Source organism: Carica papaya, chromosome 1 (genome assembly GCF_054855325.1).
Source record: "Carica papaya isolate Zhongbai chromosome 1, ASM5485532v1, whole genome shotgun sequence".
Classification (NCBI taxonomy): domain Eukaryota; kingdom Viridiplantae; phylum Streptophyta; class Magnoliopsida; order Brassicales; family Caricaceae; genus Carica; species Carica papaya.
Genome location: NC_142309.1, coordinates 29,562,389 through 29,586,066, shown reverse-complemented (window position 1 = coordinate 29,586,066; position 23,678 = coordinate 29,562,389). Strand labels below are relative to the sequence as shown.

Sequence of the window (23,678 nt, the reverse complement as noted above, 5' to 3'; positions counted from 1 at the left end):
TTCAAAATTTATTATTTTAATTAAACTCAAATTTTAAATAATAAGTATTTTTTATTATAAAAAAATTTAAATAAATTATAGGATTAAAAAAATAAAAAGGGAGTTCCCGCGAGGGAAACTCGGACCAAACAACGCGCCTCTTTATATATATATTATTTTCTTCGTTGTCGAAATCAAACAAACAAACCCAACCGATTCTCATCTTTCTCTCTCTCTCTCTCTCTCTCTCTCTCTTTTTATTTTCCCTCTTTCTTTTCCTTCTCTGAACAAGGGAGAAAAGATATGGAGGCAGCCATGGGATTGATGAGAAGAATGCCACCAAAGCACTCCGAGACTACACTCTCCGCTCTCCTCTCTCTCTTGCCTCACCACTCCTCCGATCTCCTCTCTCAAGTCGATCAACCTCTTCAGGTCCTCTCTCTCTCTCACCGATAGATCTTCATTCGTGCTTTTACTTATTATGTATTGTTTATTGACTTTGCATTCGATTCTCGTTCTTTCTTTCTTTTTCGTGGATTTGTTTTTTGGAATGTTGATTTTGAGGATTAAATGTTGTTTGAGTTTATGTTTCTTGGCGTTTGGAGCTAAAATTTGGAAGGAACAAGGCGGTGATAGGAAGCCTAGGCTTCCTGATATACAACCTAAAGTTTATAGAATAAAAACTTCCCGAAATTTCATCAATAGTGTAGTGCTCGCAGTTGTCTTCTACTTGCGCATAGTCGATTCACTTTTTTTTTTAAGGCGGATGCTCAATTCACTTTAGTTGGCTTTGTTTGGTGTATTTTGCATATGTAGATATCTGTGTTTCTAGGCATCTCCAAGTATTCTGACCTTGAGGACCGCCATTAATTTTCTTCATTTTCAATTTAAGTTCATGAGTTTGGCTAGGGGATTGTTCCTTCACAAATAATTTTCCAGATTTATTGATATGGTCCTTCATCAATTTATCGAGGCTATCGTCAGCTATTTACGTGCTGTAAAGAGGAGTAATATCACAGTTATTCATTGTGAATCTTATCATTTGATTGCGATATGTAATACAAGTCAAGTATAGATGAAATATTGGTATGGATGAGTCCGAATTTTGTGGCTATTGTTCTAAGTTAGAAACTCTTCCTGCTAAAACAGATTTTATATGATGTGGACTATGGGAAGGAATTTATTTTGTGCGAGTACAACAGAGATGCTGACTCTTACAGGTATCTGCTTGACTATATGTACTTTTAAGCTGTTTGTTACGAATGAAGTATATCCTGGTGGTTTCATACAGTCAGAAGATCTGTTTGAGGCTTTTGGGTCCTAGGTTTTGGCATTTTTGTTTCACAATTGACTTTCACTTACATATTAAATGGAGTTCCTTGGAAATCCGAAAAAATAGACATTAGATTTCTGTTTATAACTTTTTCTTCATTACCCCTCTACCAGTCTATATAGCATGCACATACACTCACAGATTTGACACTTGGTCTGAACCTTTCAGTATGGCCATGCTGCTTTTTTTCCAGTTAAGGAAACGGATCTTGACCTCAAGAAACGCATAAAGCATGAAATAAATATGGGATATGCTATTATTTATATATAATCTGCTGGACTAAGAGCTAATTGATTTTTTCACCCTTTGATCTTTATGCATTTGATAATGTTTTTCACTTATGTAAACCTAGCCCTTGAGATTTGGAGTTATTTCAAAGCTATTCTTATCTTTTTTCTTTTAGCTCTATTAAGCAAGCATACAACTGAAGTCTTTACCTCTTTTGTGTCAACTATGCCACCTCCCATTTTCTCATTTCTGCCTTACGACCATAGCTACTGTTAACTATATCTTTGATGAACCTTGACTTAGATCCATCTTAATATTATATGTTTCTTTGGATGTGATATTCAATATTTAACTTATGCAGACCTTGGCCTTGAGATTTTGCAGTTTTCCAAAGCCAGTCATATTTCTCCTGCTCTATTCAATCAATGAAATCTGTTCCTCAAGCCCATATGTGAATGATACAGTCTCCCATTTTCCCATTTCTGCCCTATGGACACACCGGCCATTAATACATAATCAATAAACACTTAACTTTCTATTCAAATCCACGTCATTGTTAATCTTTTTCATGAAACATATAATGTTTTTGCAGGTCACCCTGGTCAAATAAGTACCTTCCACCATTGGAAGATGCACCTTATCCTTCTTCAGAGTTAAGAAAGCTTGAAATTGAAGCTAATGAGATCTTTGCAATCTACCGTGACCAGTGAGGTTCTTTACTTACCTCGTCCTTGAGTTTCTTCTTTAATCTAATATTTTTGGAGAAACAATCAAATATTTTTTAAAGGCAACAATAATGATTTAGTTCCTGTACTATTTAATTTTATTCAGATTAGTTCATGCTTCTATTTTAACTCCAGATTAGTCCTTGTATTATTGAAAAAGTTTTCAATTTAGTTCCTCCCTATTACTAACTGTTAACACTGTTAGCTTAGGTGTCACATACCAAATTTATTGACGTGTAACACCTTTTGATTAGTTCGGTTGTAAGTTGAATGTTATGCACAGATGCCACATGACATTTAAAAAATTTATATATGGGTTGATTCAGACCAGTTCACAAATTAAAAACAAAAAAAATCCATTAAAATTCCTAAATCTTAACTTTTCAAAATCCCCAAAACACCCTTCTTCTTCTTCTTCTTCCTCCTCCTCCTCCTCTCCTCCTCCTCTCCTCCCAGCATTCTTCTTCTTCTTCATCATCATTGTCTTCAACATAATTTGAGCCATTCAAACTCATTTGAGAGAGGACTTCCTTACTTTTTGAACCTTAATTTTTTCCCTGGATAATAGATTGACAAAAAGATCAACCATATATTAAGCCCATTAGATCTGTCTTTGTTTTACGAGCCCCAGAAAATTTTTTCCCAAATATTCCTGCTCACCATCCTCGTCATCGTCATTGGCGCGTTCATCATGATAATTGGTGTATGGTCCTCATCTTCCTCCACAATCTTGCTTTTCCCTTTATGTTTATTTGGATCTCGAGAAGAACCAATTAAACCAGAGGCCATTTTGGTGAGACCCAGAGCCTCCATTCGTGCTCTCTTTAAAGCCTTTGTTTCTCATACTCTCTCATCCCCTGCTATGGTTGTTCTTGCCCTTTGAAATGATTTTTGTGCCTTTCGTCTTCATCTGAGCTTGATCTTTCATGGGCTTCCCTTTCTTCAGATTCTATCTTGTCATTATGGTTCCTGTGAACTGTGGAGATTGGGAGGCTTGAAATGGGCAACATAAATGGGAGGGAGGATGGAAGGAGGAAGAAGAAGAAGGCTCTGTTTGGGGATTTAGGCAAATTAGGGTTTAGGAATTTTTTTTATACTTCTTTAATGTGTGAACTGATTTGAGTTGATCCACATTAATTTTTTTTTGTACCACGTCATATACCATATGAGATTTGATGTATCATTAACTTACACATTTACGAATGAGAATGTGTCACGTGTCATTATATTTGACACCTAGCACCAACCTTAATATTGTTAACAGTGAAAGAAATGAAATGAGTAAATTGAAATTTTTTAAAAAATAAAGGGACCAATTTGACCAAGAATTGTGGCAGAGTTTATTTGAATAAAAATAAACAGTATAGGAACCAGATCATTACTTTTACTATATTTTAAGTCCATAATTGAAGATTCTCTTTTTGATATCCTTTCCCCTTAATTTGTTAGCATGTATATATGAATGCAAATGTTAATCCTTTAGATATCCATCACAATTTCTTTGTGTAACTAGTAATTATTTTTCTGTGTGCCATACATGATGCATCTAATCTTAAAGCCGGTACCTTCTGCAACAAGAAAGTTTTGTTATATCTCTAGCATCACCTTTGGTTCAACTCTATTATGTTTTTATTCGATTCTTAAACTTTGATTATTTGATATATAAAAGCTAATCATAAGTTACATATTCAATGTATGACTGAATCAACTCTATTCATTCAATTCCACAACCATGTATTTGTAACATGTTGAAGGAAAAATCACTGAGACACTTAACGCAAGTTGAATGTAGAATTGATTTGGACTTGAAATATTTTTTTTTCGAACTTTTATTGCATTTATATTTTCTCTTATTTTTAGTTTCGTGGAATTGAAATTTAAACCAAACTCAACCAAACAATTTTGTTTTTGTTGAATCACACTTGAAGAATGAGGTAGTGTTTCCAAACCTTACAGAGATTTTGACCAGAGGATGTGAACAGAGATCCAATAATGTTTTAAATGACCAATCGATTGGCAGGTATTATGAGGGTGGCATTTCTTCAGTTTACATGTGGGAAGATGATAATGAAGGTTTTGTAGCCTGCTTTTTGATTAAGAAAGGTATATTTTATTTAAGCTAAACCCTGAAACAGTAAGTTTTGGTTCTCTGTCTGATTTGAGTCGCTATACTATTGGTGGAACAAAGATGGGTCAAAGACAGGACAGGGTCGAAGGGGTTATTTGGAGGAGGGAGCATGGGATGCTATACATGTTATACAGGTGATTCCACGTGCCCCATTCCCCTTTACAGCCCTCTGCATTACTATTTCTTTCTTGATTGTATGTTCTAACTTTTCAGTTTAGTCATTCTGTGTTACAACTTTATTTTTTCGTTCTTATTTAGGTCGGGCCAGAAGAGGAAGGAATGGCACATTATTGCTTGACCAGTACAGTCATGCTCTCTTTGACTACAGATGATGAGTCATCTGGCACTTTCAATTTGTCTGGATCAATTAGAAGACAGGTATTGCATGCCTATGAAATCTTGAACATATTTTGTCTGTGATTAAATGATGAAACATTTTCCTAGAAAGTTCTCAAGACCATAAATTATAGTGAAGTTAAGTCTCCCATGGAAAAAGTTATAAGCTGACCGATACTCCAACTGCCCCAAAAATTTCTCTGGTGCCATGTTTTTGCATCCATTTCTCAATGGCTGTCCCTTTCTGCTCAAATGAGTGTCAAGCCTATTATATTCTCTCTAAATGCACAGCATCTAATAGTAAGAAACTTCACTTTAGTGATATGTTTGCTTTATGGAAATAACTCTTTTCAGTAATTGAATGTTTTGAATGTACAATATATTTGCAGCCTTGGATTTGTAGGGTTCATTTGCCTCCATATATTCCACCATTAATGCACCATGACACCTATATACTCGGACCACTTTGTGTCGCATTTTAAGGAAACAGCTTTTTTTCTATCACAAAGTTACAAGTAATAGTATGAATATGGCTTATATCAGCCTGTTTCTGTGTGTTACTATTTGTCTTCTTAATGGAAGTACTTTCCTTTATTCTAATGTCATTAACAAAACATGCCAGAGAGGGAGAAAAGATTTTTAAATTTTCTAACAACGCTTCAATATATTTTCTTGAAACCTCTCTCTCCTCCTCTTGGATGGCACTTTTATAATAGCATACAATGTTGGAAGGAGAATTTAAACTATGTGCAAGGTGAGAGACGCACCTATTCTTGTGAATTATAAGTACAATTTTTCTGAGTTAACGTGTCACCATTTTCGTCACTTTCCTTTTATTTCCCTGTACCTTTAGAGAATTGTATAAACTAAATGCCAATTGATCAAGACCTTTGTTTACACCTTTCTGTTGGCAAAACTGGTGTTAGATCTAGCAGAGCAGTCTAGTTTGAACCTAGAGGAAAAACTGATGAGTTAGCTTACTAAATATTATTTTCTTCCCAGCACATTTATCTGCATAGAACATGTTTTAGAGTTTGGCTTTAGTTTAATGCAATTTTTCTTTCCTTTTTTAATACAGATGAATATGGACCTTGCAGTTGCGGAGGGTCATCTTTGTAACATGGGAAGGATGATTGAAGAAATGGAGGGCAAGCTTAGGAACTCTCTGGATCAGGTACAAATCTTTTTTTGTCTTCAATTGCCAGCTTGGTATTTTTCTTTCTGGTCCAGAAGTACTAGTACTCAGTTACTTTAATGTCAAAACTAAAGTTACATGGTCTGTGAATTTTCTAATCTTCAAATACTTGTAAAAGTTACATCAGAAATTACTGGATATCAACATTTTGCAGGTTTATTTTGGAAAGACTAAAGAGATGGTTTGCACCTTACGTCCACCATCAGAGGTAGTGCAGATGAGATTACCAGATAGCTGAGAAAAGTTATAGAATTGGTTTGAAAATGGTCATCATTCGTTTATATCTGGAGTTGGGATTATGTATGTGATTTGTACATGTCGTGGATGTTTAATGTGCTTCTTTAGCATTAGAAAACCTATCAGATAGAAAGAGTCTTTTTGTCCTCCTTTATAAAGATTTGAGTACACTTATGATTGAAAACTGGAAGTCATAACATGGTTGAACTCTTTTTTCCTAACAACTTATTGTAATTCTGTTTCATTGCACTTTCTTTTCAATGTTGGATTGTTTTCTGCAAATTCCCCTTTGGGATTAAATGTTGCCAATCACTGGACTAAGTTTTTCGTACAGTGCGTTGTTTATGAGAGAATTATTTTGTATTATTATGTATTCAGAGAGACATGGTGCTCGGTTTCTATCAATGCTTGATAAAAATTAAGCACTAAATTTATGTCTAAGGTAGATATCGAATAAAATTACATTTTAATCAACTAAATTAATCAACAACATAAAATTTTACATATTCATCACCTAATTGCTATATAAGCATATGATGACATGTAATCTAAATAAAATTTAAAGTTTAGACCGTTTTTAAAAAGAGAGAAACACTTCTCTCTCACCTCGTCTAGGAGCTTCCTCTCTCTCTCTCTCTCTCTCTCTTGAGGAAGACAAGAGTCCACCATCCGTTCATCCGCCACCTCCCTTGCCAAACAAGCCTAAGCCCCAAGCCAATAAAAATATGTCCCTCGATCTCCTCTACAGCACCGGTCACATCCAGAAGACTCCCTTCCTCTGTAACTCATTAAGGCAAGCACGGAGCAGTCAGAAGACACATACCCAGGCTTGTGAGTCTTTTCAGCCTTGCCGTTGTGAACTGGCGTGGAGTGGCTAGGAGGGTGTGAATCACACCGGCATCGTGCAGATTTCTAGAGATTTACTTTTCAGTTCTGTACATACTTAGGGCCACCCGGAAACAGCAATAATAACATAATAATGCCTTAAATATTCATGTTCATAGCTTAAATGTCATATACTAAGACCCTCATTAAAATTTTATTCAAAGTTTCTACACCTAATTTATTTTCATTTTTTAGTTATATATAAACATCCGTAAATTTAGAAAGGTAAAACAATTTTTACAATTAAACAGGACCTAATCATTCAAAATTGTTCAAACCCAAAGACCTGTTATTAACATGTTGCTACTTCAGCTTCATCATCTCAACTTAAGGAAACATAGATTCCCTTGAGGAAAAAAAAAGAGCACTATATTACACACCCGAGATTGCGTTCCGATGAAAAAGCATCCCACTGATCTAATAAGCAACCCATGTATAATCTAGCTCCAATATATATAGTTATATATATATATAAAACTCAAAAACTCATAGAAAACCAAGGTGCAAACTGCAGGAGATCATTTTTTTTTCCTGAGAAAACAAAGAACAAGGCCCACTAATAAAGCATTCTGTAATCTGTGGAATGTCAAACCCTACAATCAGTGAGGAAACGGTTGCTGCTCTTTAGAGTTGAATGCATCTTCTGTTGGGGCCTCAATCATGTTTCACATCATGTTCACCACTAGATGCAGGTGCTTCTTCGACTTTTTCTGCAGGTTTAGCTTCTTCGTCCTCTTCTTCTGTGTCACTGTCATAATTATCTGCAAGCAGATTGATCACGTTATATATTAGAACATCAAAAAATACAAGCATACACACAATTACAGATTTCTGTAATACAAGAAACATACCATCTCCTTCGCCATCAGCACCACCCATGTTCAGATTCTGTAACATAAAAACAAGAGAGTGGTATTTGGACCATGAAATCAAAGATGTACTATGTAAAGAAGATCTATTTCAAGATGGTTTCACTTACTGAGAAGTCAAAGTCACCAAAGTCCATATCAGGTCCAGCTGTAAATACAATTCCAGATGAATAAAGCTAATTAACCAAAAAGAATCCACTGAACTAGGAAACCTAACAAAAGGAAAAACGCTGAAGAAAGATAAAAGAGGTAAGATTTATACCTTTGGTTGTTTCATTCTCCTCATCTTCATCAATCCATTTATCCCAATCAACTTTTAAGAACACAGGAGGCTTCCCTTCTTGTTTTAGTAACTTACACCACCATTTCTTCTCCGCCTTCTTAACAAGGTAGCAGATATTTCTCAAGCCAATGCTAGCCTTGCTATCCTGTAGATGCCACAATAGCCGTTTACCTTTAAATGAAAATTATGAAAATTGATGAATGGATTAGATAATACCATTCTGATTGATACCTACATTAACATCAACACTGTCATACAAATGAAAGTCAATCTCATAAGGTATTTTATCTGCTCCACTAGAGGCGGAAAAGAAGAATTTTCCATCAGGCTCCAGTTTAAGCTTCACATCCTGGGCATCTGGCAATTCAATAGTTATGAATACCCTGTCAGACCTCTGGGCCCATTTTACAGAAGGATGTCGGCTGCAAGTGAACATTAGAAATTCATATTAGAATCAACCACCTTACAATGCTGAAAAACAAACAGATGTCTAATAAACAACATAGAATCAGCATTTGAGCCACTCAAACCAGGCATACTGATTGTCTAAGATCGTTATCCAAAAAGAAAAGGAAACCATTTAGCAGAACTACGTGGCCTTCAATTTCATCCAATATAGGCTTTCAAATGGAACTTGGAAGTTAATTGTGTATCCCTAAGGTTCTATTTTTGCTCTTTTAGATTTGCTATACTACTTTACCATTATGATAAAGATGTCACAAATACTGAGGCAGGTCTAAATAATAAGATGGGTGGGACCAATCACCAAATTAAACAAGGCTGGTGCACAAATAAAATTTTTTTAGTAAATATCAAGAAAGCATACCAAGAAAGGCAAGGCAAGAAAAGCTGACGTATATGAGGGCTTCAGTAAAAGCTTATTGCAATACTGATGAATTCATAGTGCAATAATTCATGGTTCAATAATGAGAGGCAACAAGATAAAAGCTTCTTTTTTCTCCTAAAGGTGCATTGAGGATAACCTGAATTATTTACTCATCCACTTATACGAGAAGACACATGGAGAAACATGGTGGGACTAAGCTTGGCCCAACGACCAGGTAACACTTCCCTCTACTAAGCAGGAGCATATTCAAGTCTCTATATAGGCTTCTACTTCTTCGAAAAAATAAAAAATCCAGATATGCAAAAGCAAGAGACTCATATTTGATCTTCCATAACATACCCTAGCAACGATTAAATTTTTATTTTGGCAGTCTCCAAAATAATGTCTGGAACAATTACACTCTGCACCCAATTGCCCCCTGTCTAGTATAAATCTTTTCAAGCTTCTCAATCTACAATTATATTTTTTAAGCAAATAAAACTAGGATAACTATATCATACTAGTTCAAACTAAATCTCGGCCTACTCTGGGAAACTAATTCATAGTTGGATGAGTAACTCAATGAGCAAAAACAAAAAAGTGCTAAAGAATGTTTACGTAAGTATTCTCTAATACCAACATTGTAATGACAGGCTTTGCCACAACTATTCAATTATTCTTGTTTTTTATGCATTAGGAAAGAGAGGCATTGTATATGCATACAACAATTCACGTTAACATACACAGCCAATCTCTAATAGGGGTCGTTACAAGGATAGACCGAGTTAGACGGACGATGAAACACATCGTCCTTAAAAAAAAGCAAGAAGAAACGAAAAAAGGTATGTAAAATTAGCAATGAACAAACTCAAAAGCTAACAAACTTTCTTCTGATCATTATAACTCTTTCATTCATCAGATAGTTTGGAAGTTCGTGAAGATACTCAAGTACACCACCATCACGATCGAGCTAGCCTTCATTTCAGAAAAAAGAAAACTACAGCAACCAAAAAGACCTAGGAAAATCTCTTTCAATGTATTTCAATTCCACACAAAACAATAAGAAAAAAAAAGAACAACTCAAGAGGACGACCAGACTAATCTAGCTCATAGTCAATAACGGAGTCTGCTAATTAAAAATATACCGTAAAAAAGGAGGACCTCAAACCCTAAGCTTTCATCAGTCTCCTCAAAACTAAAATACAGCAGAAAACAAATGAACAAGGGAAAAAAAAACAGAAAAAATAGACAAACGAGAAGCGACACCGCAACAAGTCCAACACGACTATTCGGTACCTTATCAGAGCCTAAAAGAGCATCATTTCCCTCAATCGAGACACAAAAAAAAAAAAAAAAAAGAATTCTCATCTTTTCGCTTTATTTTCCTCCACTTTCTCGGCAAACAAACAAGCTTTTGACACGAGATTGAAACTAGTTTAAAATAAAATTAAGAACACGGAAATGTCGAGAAAAACATAGAAGACAATGATACCTCATGGTTGCTAATCTCGATTAAGCTAACAGAGAACTCTTTGTTACCCACGCTCGAAGGATTGTAACAGGGTTTAAATAGCGAACCAAACACTTCTCAACTGCAAAATGCGTATATTTGGGGGGTAAAAGATGCGCTCTAGATGCTTCCATGTCATTCTAGGCGCCCTCAGGATAATTTCGGGATTTTTATTTGTTAAGATTTTAATTAATATAATTTCAAAATGATCTTATCTGTCTGTGTTGCTAACTGATCAATCTTACGTGACGTAATTTTGTTTAATTATATTTTGATTTTTAATTTTTGATTTTTTTTTTTTTCACATACGATTCGAACTTAAATTTTTATTTTTAAAAAAATTATTTTTAATTTATTTTTTTTAATTTTATATTAAATAAAAATTTATTAATTTTAAAATTATATTTTTATACATTTTTAAAAAAATTTAAAATTAATTCTAAAATAAATTTTTTATCCAAATATTACATATATATATATATACTTAATATCTACAATAAAAATAAATAAATAATTTAGCATTTATAATATATATGATTTTAGAACTTGTAGTTAATTTTTTTTAGTATATTCAGTGAAATAATACAAATAATAATTATAATAATAATAATATAAAAAATAAACATATTTATTTTTATAATTTCTTAATTTTAAATAAATAATAATGAATTCTTATGAATAAATAAATTTATTTTAAAAAATAATAAATTTATTTCTGAAGTTAGTTCACCCTCGTAAGGTCATGACCCTTTCCCTTTCTTCCGGCTATTGTAGCACTTGTGTCATTCAGGGTATAAGAGGCATAATGACTCGATGTCATTCTCACCTTCCTCGAGCTTATCATCGGTAGCACGTTTAAGGTTCTAAATTCAACGATGGCAACTAAACACGAGGGTTGCACTCGTTACAGAACTTAACCCAACACCTTACGATACGAGCTGACAACAATTATGTATTATTTGTGTCCGCATTTCTGAATACACCATTCTCTTTTATAAGGATTCGCGGCATGTCAAGCCATTCTTCGCTTTACATCGAATTAAACTGCATGCGACAAAAATTGATTGAATATAAATTATAATTTTATTTCATTTTTAACAAATTAACTATTAATTCATAATAAATCAATAATCAGTAAATTTAAATTTATATTAAATTAATTCAATATTTAATTTACTAATTTTAGTTTCGTAAAATGTGTGTCAAACAAAACTTAGAGGGCCTTCAAAATGAGTTTCAGCAGCCCACTTAGCTGCCGCGTGACCCACAACAACATGGTGAGAAGTCTAGCTCGTATTATCCACTATTCAATTAAAATTATTTATTATTTAAAATATTATAATACAATTTAACTAAGCTCATTATATTAATGATATTTTCATTCATTTAAATCATTATATATACTTTCAAATATATTTTATACATTTAAGATGTATACTCTAAATTTTACTAATCAATTTTTTTGCGTTTGTAATAAATTATGATAAATTAATGGTACAAATTTTTTTGTATCTTTTATTTTTATAAAGTCATACGTATCATCGTATAATAATAATTATTTTTAATATAATTTACAAAATTACTTCATTATGTTCGCAACCACTATATTACATATAATAATTTGAGTTTCTACTTCTAAAAATAAAGTATAGTATTGACCCATACATAAAATGCATTGGTAGAGTCTATTAACCAAAAGTCTCTCTCTCTCTCTCATTTTAAAAAACCCTCGTGCTAGTGAAAATAATTAAGTTCTATACATGTTAAATATCATGTTATTATATCATTATGGTTGTATTTTAAATTCGGACTTATATTAAACAATACTGAAATAGAGCTCCTGTAGGATTTTTTGAAAATAATTTAGACCATACAAGATAGAGATACTTTTTATAAAAAATAATGAGATAAAATACTTGTGTTTGCTTTAACCGTGATCAATCTAGCATGAAAATTGACAGACTTAATTAAATATATAAAATTGGTATATTTATAATATCAGATATATGGTTAGCGCATTTGACATAGTTAGAAGTTCTAATTTTGTATTAAGTTCATAATCAATATCGTTACTATCATCAATATTGTTATTATAATTAATATCGTAATTAGTATCAATAGTATTATTATCATCAATATATATAAATAGATACATAAAAAATTGAATTTTTAGTCACAAAAGTAAAATTTATGATTGTTTTGTATTTGAATTTCAAATCATACTCCGTTTTACATTGAATTATGCGGAGATTTAACAAAAGATAGAAAGGAACATCGCATTTTTGTTAAACTATGAGGAAAAAATATATATATGTATATATATAGATACATAGATTTATGGATCTATACATCTTGATAGGAGTCAATTTACTCTATAAAACTTGAAAACCACGTTAGTCATTCTTATTTATCAGTGAATTTTAAATGAATTAAGTTTATTAGAAACAAAATGAGAGATCGCTAGAATTTTACTGTGCAGATATGGCTGTATAACGTTAAATATTATTTTAAGCTTGTTTATATGTTGAAGGGATCATGCAGGCTTCTAGAAATCCGAGTGCCATAATTTAGATTCATCCATTGCGGTTCCAGCCCCAATGGAATGGCCTCCATTGAAGCACTGGCACAGAGATGCAACACCTTCTTCCACATTAAGCAGCTTCAAGCCCATCTCCTTACATCTGGTCACTTCCAGTTCTCCACTTCCCGCTCCAGGCTCATGGAGCTCTGTGCCATATCTCCCGCCGGCGACCTCTCCTTCGCCCACCTCGTCTTCCGCCAAATCCATCACCCTTCCACCAACGACTGGAACGCCATCCTCCGCGGTCTCGCCGTGAGTCCTCATCCCTACGACGCCGTTTCATGGTACCGCACCATGCTGCGAAGGTCCCGCAGAGTCGACGCGCTCACTAGCTCGTTCACCCTCAAAGCCTGCGCTCGTTTTCTGGGTTTCTCCGAGGCCACCCAAATGCATTCCCAGATCGTGCGCTGGGGTTTCGCAGGTGACGCTTTGTTGGGAACCACGTTGTTGGACGTGTACGCTAAAGTTGGCGATATCGGCAGTGCTAAGAAGGTGTTCGACGATATGTCCGTTAGAGATATAGCTTCATGGAATGCGTTGATCTCCGGGTTTGCTCAAGGTTGCAATGCAAGTGAAGCTTTGGAGCTGTTTAAGAGAATGGAGAGTGAAGGGTTCAGTCCTAATGAGGTCACCGTTCTCGGTGCTCTAGCGGCATGTTCGCATATGGGGGCTTTCAAAGAAGGAGAAAAAATTTACGAGTATATAACAGACAAGAAGTTGGATTTGAACGTAATAGTTTGCAATGCAGTAATTGATATGTACTGTAAATGCGGACTTGTTGGTAAGGCGTGTCGGGTGTTTGATAGCATGAGTTGCGGGAAGAGTCTTGTTACCTGGAATACGATGGTAATGGGGTTTGCTATGCATGGTGATGGAGATAAGGCGCTCCAGCTTTTTGAGCAAATGGGTCTAAATGGCGTACACCCAGATGCTATATCTTACCTTGCTGCCTTATGCGCTTGTAACCATGCTGGCTTGGTGGACCATGGCGTTAGGTTGTTTAATTCCATGGCAAGTCATGGAGTGAAGCCTAACATGAAGCACTATGGGAGTGTGGTTGATTTGCTAGGCCGAGCAGGGCGGCTCAAGGAGGCATATGATATAATAACTTCAATGCCTATGATGCCTGACGTGGTGCTTTGGCAAAGTTTGCTTTTCTCTTGCCAGATTTACGCCAACATTGAATTGGCTGAAACTGCTATGCGAAAGCTAGTCGAGATGGGATCAAACAACTGTGGAGATTTTGTGTTGTTGTCGAATGTCTATGCTGCACACGAGAGGTGGAATGATGTGAGGAGGGTGAGGGATGCCATGAAGAAAAGGGATGTGAGGAAGGTGCCTGGATTTAGCTACATTGAAGTGGAAGGTGTCATACACAAGTTTTTTACTGGTGATAAGAGCCATGACAATTGGAGAGAGATTTATGGGAAGCTGGATGAGATTAGGTTCAAGATTAAGGAGTTGGGATATGTGGCCGAGACCAATTTTGTGTTGCATGACATAGGGGAGGAGGAGAAAGAGAATGTATTGTGTTATCACAGTGAGAAATTGGCTGTTGCTTTTGGACTGATTAGTACAAGAGAAGGGACTCCAATGCAAGTATTTAAGAACCTGAGAATATGTGGAGATTGTCATATTGTATTTAAGCTTGTATCAAAGATATATAGCAGAGAAATTTTGGTGAGGGATCGAGTTCGGTTTCATAGATTTAAAGAAGGTTCTTGCTCATGTAGAGATTATTGGTGAAATTCATTTGCTCATGTCCTTTCAATAATTGCTTGGGAGAAAAATCCATCTTATGGGAGAAAAAGGAGGATTTCTCAATGGTAAGAATATCTTCGGATCAACTTTTAAACATTGAAATAAAGTGAATCAAAGTCTCTTACTCAAATAGCATAAAGATATTTGCATAATCAGACCATGTTATGTTCTGTTCAGTCCTGGAGGTCCTACATTATATATAATATATTTGTGCTTCATATTGATATTGTCCCGTATCACTTGTTCAGTACCATATTCACCAACGGCTACTTTTTTCCTCGGCCTCACCTCAAAGCCTCCGGTAGTTCTCTTTACAATCTCGTAGGGCATATGAGTCCCAAGAAGCCTGTCCCATATCGACAAGAAAGGCTGAGAATAGTTGTATCTTGCACCTTGGGGTTGATGATGAATGTCATGATAAGCAGAATTGTTGTGGAAGAAAACATGGAAGATATTACCGGGAAACCAGAATCCACAGTGATCATCGACGGTTTTGATCACGGCGAAACAGAAGAAGAAGACGGCTGTCCGAGCAGTCATCCCGGAGACAAGGAAGGAGACGGCCCCACCGACGTTGTCAAGCAGACCCTCAAATGGATGATTATAGAGGGCACCGAATGCGAACGGAACAACCAGTCTGTGATGCTGAGAGTGGACACGGCGATACAGAAACTTGTTGTGATGCATATAGCGGTGAACGAAGTACTGCCACGTGTCCATGACGAGCATGGCGATGATGAACTGCAGAGTCTGGATTAACAGAGAAGGTTGAAGCGATGAGTTCCCAGATGCATCTTCCGACGAGGTGAAGTACTGGGGGAAGCATAATGTAATTTAATCAGTTATGTTTGGAATAAATATATATATTCTTTATGAATATTTGGCAAACAATCATGTTAATCTTCATAATAGAAATAATAATTTAACAAAAATATTACTCAGGGTAAGTGCCATTATAAACAAGCATATGCATATGTGTAAATACATACATACAGACATACATATATATATATATATGTACATACTAACCAAAAGAACGAACTGAGCAACGGTAGCCTGTATAAGTTGCTGAAGCAAAACGCCTTTAACCGCGGCGGAGATGGAGACGGAGTTTTTGTCTTCTTGCTCCCTTTTAGGGTGCAGGCGGTAGTTTTCTGGAGGCGGCAACAGCTGATAAATCCCGGCGTACACCCAGTAAGCCACGATTGGCCCAAATGTGCACATTGTCTCGTCGCTCACGTACCCTTCCCAGAGCACCATATTTGCTCTTTTATACACACACACACACACACACACACACACACATACACACGTATAAACTCTGATTTTCTAGACCTAAAATGCTGGTTTTCAGGAGTGGGAGAGAGAAAGGGAGCTTCTGAAAGCATAGTTTTTATGGCGACGGTGAGAGACTTAATGAACATGTCTTTCTTTCCCATTTTCAGAAATTAAATTTTGAATGTATAATTAATGTTGTCTACAGTAAATCATAATAAAATATAAAAATACATAATGATTATATAGTCTAATTAATTACAACGTCTAAATTAATTACAAGAAAACTGTAATTAATTTTTAAGAACATAATAAAATTACTAATTATCTAATTTAAATTAGTTGGACGTTGACTGACGGAATTAAATTTGCATTCAACTAACCCATCTGCCACCGGTTTCCAGTCGTACTAATTTAGTAAATTGACCAGCTGGCTAAGACACGTGGCACTCTGGACGGCGAAAAAACGGATAAAACCGGTAACGTCTTTGTTTTCGTTGACACGTGTCATGCTTCGGTGGGCAAGCAATTTCGTATTTATGCTCGTCCATGGCGGGGAAATGAATGATGCGCCAACCTGTTACTGAAGCTGCTAATCTCTGCACTTTCCCCTCCGAGCCACGAACCATCTCTCCCGCCGGCCACCTCTCCGTTTCCCGCTTTGACTTTTGCCGAATGCAAGCGTCTGGAACGCCATCGTCGGCAGCCTTTTTCTCAGCCCTCGGCCACGTTTTCCTGGTAAATGGTACTCGAAGCTGCGTAGTTTCCGGCCCGACAGAGTCGATTGGGTAAGGAGCTCAGCTTAGTCATGCTTAAGGGTTGCGTGCATTCCTGGATTACACTTCAGGGTTCCGCGGGTGACGCTTTGTTTGCACCTTGAGAGTGCATGGAAAGGTGTTCGACGAAATGCTCGCCGGTGAGATCAGCTTCGAGGAACGAGTGGATTGCTTAGTTGTTTCAATTGATCCAGGTAAAAACATTGATAATTCCATTTCGGGTCGGGGTTTAGCTTATTTCAGTACTATGGACATTCAAAATTTTATTTGGGATGAAACCTTTATAGTTAGGGATAACAATAGAGATATTTATTTTATATATTTTGGTATTGAAAATAATAATTTTGATATCGGCAATGATCATTCTTTTTTGAGTGAATTAGAAAATTATAGGTATGGTAATTCTAATTATATGAATAATAAATATAAAATTGATAATCTTCACTTTAATATTTAAATGTATAGTTATATTTTAAATAGTAGTAACGACAATAATGACAATTATATTCATAATTATATTTATGGTAAAAGTAGAAAGAGTAGTGAAAGCGAGACCAATTATATAAGTGGACCTATATAGATGCTAAAAGAATAGAAAAACAGTTTGCTATGCATGGAGATACCCGTAAAGCACTCCATTATATTAAGCTAATTAGTTCGACGACTATAAATAGCATGCACCCTAATGCTGTATAATACATGTTTGGTATGTGCAACACGCAGGTTTGGTGGACATGCAATTAGAATGTTAGGTTCTATATCGAGTATTTGAGAAAGGCGCCTTGGAAGTAGAGTTAATTTGCTAGGCTGAGCTAGGGTTGGGAGTGTATATTATGTGGAGATGATCGATAAATTTTTTTGATTATCACGAGTGATCAAGTTGGTTTTATAGATGTTATTATTTGATGTTTATTAAGTACCAAAATTTATATATTTTATATATTATATATAAAGATACTATAATCTGTAATAGATTATGAATCTATAGAGTTACAAGAATATCATATAGTTTTTAGGGTATATTTTTTAAAAATTTATACATTTTTTTATTTAAAAAAAATTATAAATTGATAAAGAAGTGTATGATAATAAAAAATAAAAATAATAATAAAAATTTTTAAAAATTTAATTTTATTACATTTTTACTTATTCTTTATTAATTCACAAACACACTCTTTTCAAATCTCTTCATAAACATATGAATTTAAAAAATAAAAATTATTTAATTTTTATATATGAAATAAAAATATAATATAAAAATAAATTTCTGAATAAAAAATTTTGAATTTCAAGTTCATCCCATATAAATTATATACCTTCAATATTTTCCTAATGATATATAAAAACATAAATAGATAATTCTGGAATTGAAGATAAGACTAGAGTTATTAATTAAATCTTAAGAATATAAATTATGATGAAATTATACATATTAATAATTAAAATATGAGAATTAAAAAGTTTAAATATTCTTGTAACCAAACAAACAAACGTTAACGTAATAACTTTATAGACTTCTACTAACCCCAATTCAGCAAATGTACATACAAGTCAGAAGCGGTTCAGTGTAAAGAACACGACATGCCTGGCAAATTAATAGTTTACCATGAGATTCGACAAATATGCTACAGAAGGGACATCCGAGAATAACACAACTATAATTCACACGGTTGGTCGGATGAAATCATCATCATGACCAGCTAAATATGAATGTGGAACAATCATCATGAACTCCTAGAAGCCGGGAATGCAAATGAAGCTTTGAGCAATCAAATTCTATAATTCTGACTTACCAAAAATGGCACAACCTCAACTTGGAAAAAGAAAAAATGAATAAGGCTCCTGTGTCAAGTGAGAGCTGTCGTAACACGTCTAGTCTTTCTTCAATCTTGCCTCAAAACCTCCATCAGGTCTCTTTACCAGATTGTAAGGCATGTGAGTTCCGAGAAGTCTGTCCCATATGGAGAAGAATGGCTGAGAATAGTTGTATTTTGTGCCTTGGAGTTGATGGTGGATGTCATGATAGGCAGTGTTGTTCTGGAAGAGAATATGGAAGATGTTGCCAGGCAACCAGAGTCCACAATGATCGTCCACAGTTTTGATCACTGCAAAACAGAAGAAAATTACAGCTGTTCTTGCAGTCATCCCAGAAACAAGGAAAGAGAGGGCTCCACCAAAGGTGTCAAGCAGAAGACCCTCGAGTGGGTGATTGTAAAGGGCTCCAATTGCGTAAGGAACAACTAGCCTGTGATGTTGAGAGTGGACATGACGATACAAGAACTTGTTCTGATGCATATAACGATGCACAAAATACTGCCATGTATCCATAACAAACATCGCAAGAAGAATTTGCAGAGTTTGGACAGGAATAGAAGGCTGAACTGATTTCCCAGATGCATCTACCGATGACGTCAACTGTAGCAAATATAATTGAATCAATGGCTTGAAAGCAGTGAAATGAATGAAAGTATTGTTGGTAGTTATGATGATATGAATACTTGGCATCATGATAAGAAGGAAAATCATTTCAATCACTTGACAGATACAACTAATAGAAGGTAGCAAATAATAGATATTTGATATGCACAATAATCATTCAATTAGCCAAAAGGATTTTCAATGATATCTCCAATCCTAAAAACTCAATTTAAGAAAAAGTGCGGAGTTTCAAAGTCTATTTCAATCAAACAGTAAAAATTTTAAGAATATCCATTTCAATTGGAAAATACGTTGTTGCATTAAAAAAATTTATCCACATTTGGATGTCTATAACAGAATATCATCATAATAGCATAACACTGAATATAACACAGGAGAGTAACTTAAATAATTATAGGAAAGAAAAGGATAGGAAAATTTGAGAGGATTTCAAACTGGAAATACTTGTCAAGAAAAAAGGTTTATGCACAAATGTACTTTCCTCACCATTTTTTTTGGGTAAATTCCTCTTCATCGCATTTAACAGAAAGCAAGGTAGCCCTTAAACCAAGATGCCTAAGGCTCAAAGACCATCAAGGATCTATTAGAAGTTTAAAAATAAAATTTCTGAGCTTTCTATAAAACTGATAAATTATGTTAGTTAACGAAGCAACAAATCAGCTTAAAACAAAAATGTACACACATTGAACAAATAGCATATTTGACATGAACAAAATCTTTTCAATCTGATTCTTCTTTGCCAGAAGCAAGAAGATTTTGTAGATTGATAATTTATCCTTAGTTTAGTTAATTACATCATGATAGCTTATAATCAAAAGGATTACCCGGAGAAAGCCTGTTCAAGCCACAAATTTTAATGTTCTTTAGTTTTAAAGAAAATAAAGTTAATCATACCCATCACATACAATTTTTGTCTCCCATACCAAGATCTTTGTCATTTAAATCCATCAAATGCCATGGCAGAAAAGAGAAGAACAGTCTTGCAAAAATAATTATGAAAGCAATCTCTACTCAGTACTAGGCACAAATGGTCATGCATTATCAGAACTCTTTATCCAAAATGAAAGTCCAGATCATTCAGTGTTGGCGCAAGCAACCACATCAATCTGAAAAATCCAAAAAAATGGATAAGTTTACATTTTCACCTAATCCGCAACTGTATGAGAAGACTCCAGAGCCTAATAACATATATCATCCTCTTTTAATTTTCATCAATCCAATGAAAGGTCAGAAACTGTTGTTCTCCCGATACAAAAAGGCTGCTCAATTGTGTAGAGTTCTACCAAACTGATTGTAGGCTGTTTACCATTAAAAGCTTCATATGGAAGATTAGATTAAAAGTGGAGTTAAAGCATGGTAGGCCACCCCCATCCACCAACCACATGGAGCATGAATAAAAACCACACAACCAGAATTTAACTCCTAAATCAAGTGGGATTATGATTTGAAAATGTAAATAAGCAGGGGCATTTTTCTTTTATGATTGAGTTTACTTCACCTTTTCTATGGTCTTAAAAACATATGAGCATTTCGGTCAAAAATGCCTTCATATCTAAGTAAGCTACCCATGAAAATACTATAAGAATATCATGTCATTCTTGATGAAATACGCTTCAACTTCCAGAACAAGGATTTCTGCCACTAGGAAACTTGGGAAATAACTAACTCCAAGGAGATTTTTTTTTCTATCCATGGAGAATTTCTCCCATGCATGAACCCAAGTTATAGTTAAAACTCAAGCAAAGCCAGTCACAATCTTCCTTATTTTTCTTAATTTCCAGCAATTTAGTTCAAGAATTTATAACTCCATAATAGATCACTAATTCCAACAAAGGATTGTTCAGTAGTTCTGAACAAGTAACTCTACAAATGCACCGTGAAAATTAAGTTCAATAGAGTACCCCTTTTTCTCTTCATCAGGGATAGTATTTCTTCCTCTCTGAACTCGTAATTTGCATTTGCAATCCTTAAGCAAATTACATTCTCTATCATGGAAGAAAAGACTACTAGTATTTCCATCTTGAAAATGAAAACTCATACATATTGTATTTACAATAAATGAAACAAAATAAATATGTCATATACTAACAACTAACCAAGAAGAGCAATTGAGCAACAGTAGCTTGAACAAGTTGTTGAAGCAAAACTCCTTTAACCACAGACGAGAGAGGCACCAGATTCTTCTCTTCCTCCTCCTTTCTAGTATGCAGCCGGTAATTGTCCAAAGGCGGCAAAAGCTGATAAATTCCAGCGTACAACCAATAAACTACAATTGGAGCGAACGTGCCCATTGCTTCATCGCTCATGTAATCTTCCCAAAACACCATTGTTGATCCAAAAAAGGGAAAATGTACAAGCGCAAAACCTGATTAAGTCAGTTCTTATAAATTTGAAGCTGCATTCACAGCTTTAAGATCTATAACTCTATCCACATTCTCCTCAATACCTGAAATATCGAACAGAAAAATATGTACCATCTCATTAGGAACCAAAAACAATTCGCGAAGTACCTAAAAAAACTAAAAAAGAAAACAAAATCATAGCCCGTTTCAAATATTCAGTAACTTTTTTGCTCTCTGCTAACGAACATTTTCGATTTTTAAAATTCAAAATTAAAATCCCTGTATATTCTTATGTTGCTTCGATTTCCGAAAAAAGTAAGAAAACAAACTTGAGCCGAGCGACGCCAAAACCAAATACGATTATTCAAACAGTGATTCCTATACCACAAAAACGGAAACCTCTATTTTCCCGTCCTTTCCTTCATTTTCTCGGGAATCAAACAAAACAAACGCGGAAACAACCTTAACCATTACAATAAACAGAGCTAGGACGCTAGTCAAAAATAGAAATGACTTACGAGAATCGAGATTAATCGCGGGCGTTGTCGTGTTGAATCTCCTGCGAAGAGAATGTGAATGTCTATTCAGATCTAGAACGCTTGTTCCATTATTATTTCTTTTTCCTTCTGGATCAACGAAATCGAGGAGCAGAAAACGTTGGTGACAGTTGTTTTTGGCGATTGTATTTACATATATATATATATATATATATATTCTCTGCTTCGAAGTCTTCGAACGTATTCTCTATTATTTTTCCCTCCCCTTTTTTTTGTTTCGTTCGGCAGACACGAAAATGATTGGTCTTACTATTTTTTTTTTCTTTTTTTTTAATTATTTTTCAGTTTTAATTAATTAATTTATTTATTAATTAAATTATCTGCTGTTTTGCGCTGTACGGAAAAAAATATGTTTCTCAGAATTTACACGTGCGAAAGTTGCAGAATTAAATCAAATCTCAGTTTCATAATTCAATTTACCAAATATTAATATTGATTAATAAAATTATTAACGATTTAAATCAACACTAATTACTAATTACCTACTAAAAATATCGAATATAATTTTTGGAAAGGTAATAAAATTGTTAAAAATTAATATTAAGTTCGGTTAATTAATTTTAACGGGATAAAATTTTAAAAAATCATGTATTATATCTATCAAGCGTAATAATTAAACTCATAAATACACGCAACTATAATTATTAGAAATATGCGTAACAAAAAAAATTATAATTTTTAATGCTTAAGTGTTTTAAGAGCAATTAAAAGTAATAGTTGGATATATAATGTATTTTAATATTTATTTTATTGATCTCATACTAAATAAAATATTATAAAAATGTTAAATATAATTAAAAATTATGTTTGGCTCGTGATCATTATTAAAAAAAAACATATTCTATAACCTTAAAATAAAATAATTATTAAATTGGGAGTTACCGATGTAAATAATTCATAAATATAAAACAGTTATCGTGCTCGTATCAACTCAAATAAATTTAAATCTAAAACGGAAGTGTGCATAAATTAATAATGAAATAAAATTACATTTTTTACGGTAGATATTTCAAATTATCACATAGTCATTTGAAGTTATCTCGTTATCTCTATTTCTGACGACGAAATGTCATAATTAAAAACCATACATATAATTTAGAGACCACAATCGCATATTTATAAACAAATCTGTTTATCAATTTTATTTATTAATAATTTGACCGGTCACAAAATTATAAATTACAAATTTAGTCATCATACATAAAAATAACAAATACTTTAAGTTGGTGCATTAAAATTTAATATACACTTAAATATATTAAATCACTTTTAATTAGACTTAATTAATATAGTAATATTTTATGCACAATAATTTATATATATAAACTCATAGCTATACTATGCTATTCCCTCGAACTTGGGAATATAAAAAATGTAAATAATGAAATAATAAAGAAAGAAATTAAATTAAAT

General features: G+C 34.1%; 5 protein-coding genes and 1 long non-coding RNA gene across 8 annotated transcripts; 3 read left to right on the top strand and 3 right to left on the bottom strand.

Annotated features, from left to right (window-relative positions):
- Positions 1 to 165: 165 nt before the first annotated feature.
- On the top strand, positions 166 to 6,405 carry CPB (Subunits of heterodimeric actin filament capping protein Capz superfamily). Of its 3 annotated transcripts, none has more exons than XM_022047083.2 (8): positions 166 to 411; positions 1,129 to 1,199; positions 2,133 to 2,246; positions 4,286 to 4,368; positions 4,454 to 4,527; positions 4,652 to 4,771; positions 5,808 to 5,903; positions 6,079 to 6,405. In XM_022047083.2, the coding sequence occupies exons 1-8, from the start codon at positions 283 to 285 to the stop codon at positions 6,160 to 6,162; spliced, it is 771 nt and encodes a 256-aa protein (XP_021902775.1). In that variant the 5' UTR covers positions 166 to 282; the 3' UTR covers positions 6,163 to 6,405. The 3 variants fall into 3 exon arrangements, with proteins under 3 accessions (XP_021902775.1, XP_021902776.1, XP_088066113.1); XM_022047084.2 differs by having other exon boundaries at positions 5,827 to 5,903; positions 6,079 to 6,218; XM_088209987.1 differs by lacking the exon at positions 2,133 to 2,246.
- A 988-nt stretch (positions 6,406 to 7,393) lies between these two features.
- LOC110818285 (co-chaperone protein p23-1-like) lies at positions 7,394 to 10,658 on the bottom strand. The gene is made up of 6 exons (XM_088209999.1): positions 10,517 to 10,658; positions 8,434 to 8,620; positions 8,178 to 8,343; positions 8,026 to 8,063; positions 7,898 to 7,934; positions 7,394 to 7,807 (listed from the first exon to the last, which is right to left on the bottom strand). Exons 1-6 carry the CDS (start codon positions 10,519 to 10,521, stop codon positions 7,701 to 7,703), a joined length of 540 nt encoding a protein of 179 aa, XP_088066125.1. The 5' UTR covers positions 10,522 to 10,658; the 3' UTR covers positions 7,394 to 7,700.
- A 2,245-nt stretch (positions 10,659 to 12,903) lies between these two features.
- Positions 12,904 to 15,817, top strand: LOC110818245 (Tetratricopeptide repeat (TPR)-like superfamily protein). The gene is made up of 2 exons (XM_022047039.2): positions 12,904 to 14,941; positions 15,125 to 15,817. Exon 1 carries the CDS (start codon positions 13,137 to 13,139, stop codon positions 14,859 to 14,861), a length of 1,725 nt encoding a protein of 574 aa, XP_021902731.1. The 5' UTR covers positions 12,904 to 13,136; the 3' UTR covers positions 14,862 to 14,941; positions 15,125 to 15,817.
- Positions 14,979 to 16,273, bottom strand: LOC110818246 (very-long-chain aldehyde decarbonylase GL1-9-like). Its single transcript, XM_022047040.2, has 2 exons — positions 15,906 to 16,273; positions 14,979 to 15,689 (listed from the first exon to the last, which is right to left on the bottom strand). The coding sequence occupies exons 1-2, from the start codon at positions 16,134 to 16,136 to the stop codon at positions 15,039 to 15,041; spliced, it is 882 nt and encodes a 293-aa protein (XP_021902732.1). The 5' UTR covers positions 16,137 to 16,273; the 3' UTR covers positions 14,979 to 15,038.
- Positions 16,274 to 16,455: 182 nt separating this feature from the next.
- Positions 16,456 to 19,416, top strand: LOC148270532 (uncharacterized). The gene is made up of 2 exons (XR_015814128.1): positions 16,456 to 17,121; positions 17,651 to 19,416. It is a non-coding gene; the product is annotated as an uncharacterized LOC148270532 (long non-coding RNA).
- On the bottom strand, positions 18,417 to 22,429 carry LOC110817995 (very-long-chain aldehyde decarbonylase GL1-9-like). The gene is made up of 3 exons (XM_022046715.2): positions 22,227 to 22,429; positions 21,463 to 21,812; positions 18,417 to 19,342 (listed from the first exon to the last, which is right to left on the bottom strand). Exons 2-3 carry the CDS (start codon positions 21,691 to 21,693, stop codon positions 18,800 to 18,802), a joined length of 774 nt encoding a protein of 257 aa, XP_021902407.1. The 5' UTR covers positions 21,694 to 21,812; positions 22,227 to 22,429; the 3' UTR covers positions 18,417 to 18,799.
- Positions 22,430 to 23,678: the final 1,249 nt, after the last annotated feature.